Source organism: Elaeis guineensis, chromosome 10 (assembly GCF_000442705.2).
Source record: "Elaeis guineensis isolate ETL-2024a chromosome 10, EG11, whole genome shotgun sequence".
NCBI lineage: Eukaryota > Viridiplantae > Streptophyta > Magnoliopsida > Arecales > Arecaceae > Elaeis > Elaeis guineensis.
Window position 1 is genome coordinate 35,494,105 of NC_026002.2, and position 8,065 is coordinate 35,502,169.

Sequence of the window (8,065 nt, forward strand, 5' to 3'; positions counted from 1 at the left end):
TAGGAGTCATGTCTCCAAATAATCATACAGAAACTAGACAAAGTGAAAATCAAACTATTATGTACCACAAAAATAAAACAAAACAATTATACATCTTGTTTACTTTGAAAGTCTCTCAGACTTCAAAGTCCATGAATTATCAATCTTATAATTTATATAATTATATTTAAAAAAACATCATTCCTGGATTAAAAAAAGCACCTTCCAAACTTTGAAAGATAAGCATAAATATTTTATGTATATTAATCATAATATTGATTAATCATGAATCCATGAAATTACAATCAATCTTGCATAAAAAAAGAAGTAGATGAAGAGCCAGTTATCTTTTACTTAAAACAAATAATCTAATTCTAATTATTAGCTATTTATATGTTGCAAAATGGCATATAATCAACCAAGATACAAGGCAGAATATCTCATTCTATCCAGCATAGCTGTTCCACAATACATAATTAGTAAGATAATTAAAGCAAATAGTGTGATCATCCACACCTCCAAACTCCACAGTAACAAACGATGATAAAAAGTAATATTTTCTAATGATGCATTTAAATTAAAGCAGAAATTCATGTACCTTTACAAGTAATAACTCCAAATCCTCATACCCACTTTTGTCCTTCCACTAGCCTAGCGGAAGGTGCGGTTGAGCGCGGATGCAGAGGGGTATTTTGGTCACATAAAAACGTTACTGCCCAGCCCTTGTCCGGCTGGCATCTCCACGCTGCGCTCTAAACACGCCAACCTCCCCGATCCATGGGGCCCACCACATCCAACGCGTTTCTATCTACCACGTGTCTACCTCGCCACGTCATCACCCTCGTTTCGTCCCCTCTTTAGAAAAGCCTTTCACCTCCTCCCTTCTCTCTTCTCCTCTCGCTCTCCGGCGCCGTTCAGTGGCAGTCGCCGTAAATTTCCACCTCTCCCGCGGCATTTCCACAATCCGCCCCTCCCCCTCTTCCCCTTGCTTTCTTCTAAGCTCTCGCCGGAGTGGCTCGCTTCGTAAATAAGTACGATCAACGGTGGCATTATCTTAGTCATTTCTTTTGTTAAAAAAAATTATTTTGTTTAATATGAATTTTTATTTTTTTTGGGTAGTCCTACTGGGAAACGGAGATGGGTAACGCAAGCGGGAAGGATGGAGAGAACGGGCCCGGCGGGCCGTCGGCGAGATCGGACGGCGGGGATCTGGCGAACAACCACCTGGTGGGCGACATGGGGATCTCGCCGCCGGAGAGCCCCCGCCAGTTGTCGCCGTTCATGTTCGCTCCCCAGGTCTTTGATTTCTCTCTCCATTTAGCTATTGTTTTATTGCTCATTTTTGTTGGATCTTTTTAATTATTTTTGTTTTATTGTTATCAAAATGCTGCTTTTTTTTTTTTTTGTTCATATATATAATCTGATGTGAGTTGCTTGGTTGAAGTTCTTGATGGTATTCGTGTGTATGTTTGTGATTTACTTGTTTCGTTTTTTTTATGTTTAACTTGATATTGTTTTTGGTGTAACGAGTGTTAATTTGGTAACATATTGTTTAAATTATTGGTTATATGAGTAATGCCTGTTGAGATCCATTGCATGGTTAGTTGTTGTTTATGTATTTTTAATTAATTCTTCTTTGATGATTATTAGAGGTAGTTTACTGAAAAAGAAAGAAAGAAAGATCTGATCGGATTAAGAGGAGTTCTTGAAATTCTGCAGCATTGATTCTGTTTTTAGAATTAGTGGCTTTTTGAGCTTCATGATGTTGTTAGCTCGTGTTTGGAGTGGGATTTTTATTTAATTGACTTAACAATGGTCTGAATGTGACATGTCTCTCTGAATTTTTCATGGTAATTGTTTCTTTGAAGCTCTTTATCTGGCATTAGTTTAGTGGGTGCTGCATGACATATTATAATGGGGAAATCTAAATTCAGTCATTAGCAACAGCCAGTTGGATATGAGACACTGTTTTGCAGTGCGACATGTTAGCGACAAGAAGAAGAGTGCTATGTGTTCCTTGAGTGCTGAATAACTAGATATGCTTGTCCATAACTTTGTCTGCATCGTTTATTGAATCTTGTTATTAGTGTGTAGATTTTTTGTAAAGGTGATGTCTGAATGTGGTCGCTACAGCTGGTTGGATATGAATCCCTGTTTGTGCTGTGCAATGAGAAGTTGACCTCAAGCAAATGAGTGCTAGGTGTTTGTCAAGTATTTAGTAATCAGATATGGTTGTTTTGAATTGTTGGATATGTGGATGACCATGATAGGAGCAATTGGGAATGCCTGGAATATTGTTCGGGCAACAATTGGTTGGCTATTGGGCCCTTGATTTGCCATGAAAGCCATCGGCAACACATGGAGTGGTTGTGAAAGTGGTGGTTTGGGTTCTGAGCCAGTAGCCATGAATCTCTTGAATATTTTGGCTTGTGGAGTGTGGTGCATGCGGACACATGACTATGTCACTAGGAGATATCAAAAACTATACCGATTCAAGTAATAGTCATTTATGCTTTAATATGCAAATTCATTATTTACCGCTATTATTCTGTATATCTCCTATGCCAGTGAGGTGTTGTGAAAATGATCCTGAAGATTCTAAATCTACCAACTGCATGTTGCTTGAGCTTCAATTCTTAATGGAGTTGCATGTGCAACTAAGCATGAGGATTTGCCATTCTATGATGATGCTCTTATCCATGAAGATTAGTTACTATAATACACCAACTAGCTAAGAAAATGGTGACATTGGTCACGTGGATTTGATTTCAAATATTAAAGTCTGATGTTGTGTGTTCATTTTTGATTTTTACAAAGATATCTCTTTATTTGATATGAAAGATCTCAATAAAAGGAAAGCAGCGGGATGTCATACATAATCATTTAATGTGAACATTGGATGGAAAGGATTAGAAGAAAACCATGATCCATTCATGAAATTAAGATTCAGAGTTAAAAGAGATTGCACTCAAGAAGCTAGAACAAGATAGCCACTGATCGAACTACGTTAGTTCATGGCATGTTAATGTGATCTGGCATCATACAATAAATCCCTTAAAGATTGTTATCTTAAGGAGGAGATTAATTTGATTACTTGGTTTTGTTTATTGACACAAATCAGCAAGACAGCAATGCATTTGGTATTGATATTAACTTTGCATATAAGAGAGCTAGTATGTAGTTTTCTATCTTTTCTATCTCAAGATTTTTATTAGATTTGGACTTAATTCATTCAAAGCATGTATATTTTCAGATCTAATGATTTTGTTAACTTTTGAGGTAGCATTGAGTGAGTTTGCTATCCTTTTTAGCATTACTATTTATGTTCTTGCATATAAGCAAGACAGATCATTTGGCGAATTTGAAACAAAGAAAATGAGGAGATCATTCGGGTACTTAAAAACAAAGACAATGACTGTCTGGAAAGAGTTATGTCCTGAATAACGATGATGAAATTGGTAACCCATTGGTCAAATATTGACTTTGTTGAAACTGACTGTTGGGATTTCTTTCTTTTTCAATAAATGTTTTATGTTGCCATGCAGATTAATTTCTCTTTATAATGCCACTAATTAAAGTCCAAAATTAAAACCAGGAGACTTTATTGTATAGAGAGTTACATATATTTCTAGTCAATGGCAGATCCAAAAATTTTGTTTTATGGGGTCAATATAATAAAGAAGTGGAGGAGCTACACCGGGAGAAAGAGAAAAAAAGAAATAATAAAATATTATCTTTTAAAAATAATAAAGTATATAAAAAATGATAATTTGTAATATCTTAAATATCCTTTACAATAAAATATTATAAAGTATTACTGTAGCAAAATCCTAGATATTATGAAATATTAAAATTATAATGGCTAACCAAAAATTATTCTAATCATATATATTTGATATGAGTGGAAAAAAGGAGAAGACAGAAAAAACTAAAAGAATGTTACAAAAAAATGAAGCTAAAAAATACATATCTAATTCAGGTTGAGAAGAGAGACAAGAAGAACATATGATTTTCTATTGCATTTAGATTGATTAGGATATAAAAAATAAATTAATATAAGAATTAAATGTAAGGGTGGATGGATGGGATTATAGGGTTGGGATGGGGCATTAAAAGACAAATAGAGAAGTAATGAATAAAAGAGGAGAAAGAATGAGAAGGGGGGAGAGAGGTCAAAGTGGTGTGACAGAGGGAGAGAGAGGTGGGATATGTGAGTCATTAAAGAGAGAGAGAATGTAGGTCATAATTACTCTTTTCATCCTTTAATGTGGTCCTTTTAAGGTGTGAGGTTTAAATATAAGAGGTGGTCCTTTTAAGGTATAAAAGCCAAATTGATGTGAGGTTTAAATATAAGAGGTGGATGGATGGGATTGGGGTGGGGTATTAAAAGATAAATAAAAAAATAATTAATAAAGAAAGAAGAAGGAGAGAGAGTGAGAGGCAGGATGTAAGTCATTAAAGAGAGAATGTAGATTATAATTACTCTTTTGATATGGTCTTTTTTATCCTTTACTTCTTCAAAATTTTATATGAGATATGGAATTAATTCATAAAATTAATGGGGTCAATTTTGGCTTTTCCTACTAGCATATATATATGCCTAATGTTGTGGGATCAATTTTGACTTTTTCCACTAGTTAATATGTCTTTTCCTACTAATATATATATACATGGGGCCCATTTTTTTTGTGGGGTCAATTGACCCCTCATTTTCTTACGTGCATCCAACAATGTTTCTAGTTATGATCAGTAGATATGTATCTTTAGTGTAAATTCTCAATTGGCCATGATTGCCATATGCTTCTGAAGAAGAAAAAATGAGAGTAAAAGAAGTTGATGCAAAAAAAAAAAAAAATTCTATCATTATTTTTTTCCTTTTACTTTGCCTGAGCTTCTGAAGAAAGGACACCAGCTTTTGTAGTCCAATAACTATTATCTATGGTTCACCCTATATGTCTAGTATGATGCTAGTTAGGTGTCATGACTTGTAGATGATGATGAATACTATGTGATAGAAGAAAACAAAAATCAAATCACTATTAGATGGGAAAAAGAATTCATGGAATACATGACAGTCAATGTGGGCTTACCAGATTTGGACTTGCCTTTTCAATTATCAGTTCTGACTACTTGGAGCTTATTTAACTAGTGATAGCCATTCTTCTGAAACAGATTAACAGGTCGGTCTTATGTTTCAGATTCCAATAGCTCCACTGCAGAGAGGTGCCGAGGTCCCTCCGGCTTTCAATTATACAAGGATGAACTCTTCTCATGGGCATTTGGATTCTCCCCTTGAAAAGGGAATTCCCACACTGATTACATGGAGCGATGGAGGAAACGATGTTGCTGTGGAAGGGTCATGGGATAACTGGAGTTCAAGGTAAATGCTGTTAAATAAGTAATATTCTGTGGTTGTCATCATAACTTTCCATTTTCTGGGTTGTGAATAATCAGAAAGAACAGAAATTTTAAAGACCAACTGTATTCTATGAGTGAGTTTTTCAGGAAGGTATTACAGAAGTCGGGCAAAGATCACACCATCCTGTTGGTCCTTCCATCTGGGGTCTATCAGTACAAGTTCATTGTTGATGGTGAATGGAGGCACATTCCTGATCTTCCTTGCCTGACTGATGACATGGGGCAAACCGTTAATCTTCTTGATGTCAATGTAAGTATTAATCTTATTCTTTTCCATATGCTCTTATGATCAACGATGAACATCTTGCTAAACTTATTATCATATTATCAACATTTTCCCCCTTATTCCAGGATTATGTTCCAGAAAATCTGGAAAGTGTTTCTGAATTCGAGGCACCACCATCGCCAGACTCCAGCTATGGTAGGTCATTTCCTGTTGATGAGGACTTTGCGAAAGAGCCACCAGCACTTCCACCTCAGTCGCATGTTACAGTCCTTGGCCCCCAGAACAATGAGGATTCTTCAAAAAAGCCCCAGCATGTTCTTCTCAACCACCTCTTCATCGAGAAAGGATGGGCTTCGCAGTCACTGGTTGCCCTTGGCCTGACCCACAGGTTTCAGTCCAAGTACGTGACTGTTGTCCTCTACAAACCTATGAGAAGGTAGTAGCAGTAGAAACATCTGCTACAGAAGTTTGAGAAGGTGATAGAAACAGCTGCCACCCTCCCCTCTGTACGTAAGGGTGATGCAGTTGCTGTTGATTTTAAGGTACTTTTGCACTGATACTGTGAATTCTCTCCTTCTATAATTAGTTTGTCTCAGGATTTTTATATTTTCTTTGAGCTTTTTATCACCTGGCATTTTGACCGCACACAATTCTCAGTTGCTATAACCTTTCTGACATGACAAGTTCATGTTGGATCCGCAGATAGCTGCAGAAAACTGCTTGTCTGATTGTGACTGCCTACGATTGGATAGGTAATCACTCCAAACTCATGGTAGGAACCATTTTTGATATGGAAATGGGCCTTGTTACATCTGTGCAGCTCTGTAATGATTAATGGCAGATTAAGTTAAGAGGAATGCTAATAGTCCTTGTCAACTACTAATTGCTATTGCATTGCAAAAGCTTAGATGGGGTGAATGAACATGGTGTAAAGTAACACCATTATAACCACATTAAGCCATTGCTGTTATGAATAGGTTTCCATTCATTTGTCCATTTGACTTCAGCCATCACTTGGAAACCAATGCTTTGAGAAGAAATGGATGTGAATTATACCAATCAAATTGTCTGAATGTTGAGGGCTTGAACATCGTTGGATCTGAGAGATTGTTGTCATAGTTTTTCCTCCATCCAAATATCTATTTGCTTTGCCTTCCATCTCAAATAGCTCTAGTTTCAGCTAGAACCTGCCCATTATTCCCATATGCTTCACTTGAGTGTTACCTTCATCAAGAGCCGATGTAACTGTTCTTTTTGAGCAAAAAGGTGGAGAACCCCACCTCACACTTTCATCGGAAAAGAATGAAGGAAATAAGGTTCGACGACTCCGCTTTACAGAACTTGCATAGCATTATTATGCTTCTTAACAAATGATCAGGCATTTTATCCGGAGCCATGCCGCCCAGCACAATGCCGAAATTGCCTGCATCAAACCTTGAACCGATGCCTGAGGTTCATCCACAAAACAACATCGCAGAAAAAGATAACGCTTCTGGTCTATGGGCTCGCCTTCACCACATACACACTCAGCTGACCTCCAGTCCAAACCCAGTTCCTCAAAATTTCCAGCATCAGGATTCTATTTTTAAAGGGAAATTACAGACCCGTTGACATTAAATAGTCTACAATTATACCAAGTATACTCCTTTAAAGTTTCAATTAGCCCCCTTGACTTTAGTTTGAGTCAATGTAATCTTCCTCTTCATCTAGCCTATGACACCATCAAGGATCATACAAAATGATCCAACCGTCCTCAGCCTAATAAAGGCTGCTTACCCCGTTTGTTTCGTGTAAACTGAAATAAGGAATGAAGCAACTATCTTACTACCCTACCCTACCCATAATCGACGACCCTCCACTCCGACAAGATCCTTCTCCGGCAACCCTCCAGTGAGGGTTACAGGGCTCAATAGTAAGGCCAGGCTAGCTTACTGACAGAGACGGTGAAGATGCTTAGGTTGCATTGATAACTCACAATCTACTATTGATAATTTAATATAATAATCTGAATTACTGTATTTGATATATTTTTTAGATGATAATCTAAATTACTTCGAAAAGAGATAGCTATTCAAATTACCACTTCGTTGATAATATTGCAATAAAAATTTTGAATAAAATTATTCTTAAAAAAAATCATATAAAACTTGTTGTCCAATCTTTCCCGTCTCTACCCCCCTCTGCATGTGCCTCCGACCCATGACTCCTCCATCTCCCTTTGCCTACCTGCATCTCCTTCATGTTCTCCACCACCCCCTCATGGCACCTCTTCACCACTTCCACAGCTCCGCACACGCCCATCCCTTCTCACTCCCCCTCCCCCCTCCAATGGCCGTGATTCCCCATACCCTTTGATCCGCTACTTCTTCACACTATTAGAACAACTATATCATTTTCATTATTTTTCATCAGAAAAAAAAAATATTAAAATAAAATTATTAA

At 37.0% G+C, this 8,065-nt stretch overlaps 1 protein-coding gene across 1 annotated transcript; it reads left to right on the top strand.

Moving 5' to 3' along the window:
• The first annotated feature begins 862 nt into the window (after positions 1–862).
• Positions 863–6,229, top strand: LOC105032057 (SNF1-related protein kinase regulatory subunit beta-1). Its single transcript, XM_010906398.4, has 5 exons — positions 863–1,010; positions 1,099–1,275; positions 5,178–5,359; positions 5,485–5,647; positions 5,749–6,229. Exons 2-5 carry the CDS (start codon positions 1,117–1,119, stop codon positions 6,061–6,063), a joined length of 819 nt encoding a protein of 272 aa, XP_010904700.1. The 5' UTR covers positions 863–1,010; positions 1,099–1,116; the 3' UTR covers positions 6,064–6,229.
• Positions 6,230–8,065: the final 1,836 nt, after the last annotated feature.

Bases quoted from the DNA above. Each gene is read 5' to 3' on its own strand.
- LOC105032057 (XM_010906398.4), top strand. From the start codon at position 1,117: ATGGGTAACGCAAGCGGGAAGGATGGAGAGAACGGGCCCGGCGGGCCG. The intron at 1,276-5,177 runs GTCTTTGATTTC...CTTATGTTTCAG, and splicing joins CGTTCATGTTCGCTCCCCAG to ATTCCAATAGCTCCACTGCA. The intron at 5,648-5,748 runs GTAAGTATTAAT...CCCTTATTCCAG, and splicing joins TTAATCTTCTTGATGTCAAT to GATTATGTTCCAGAAAATCT.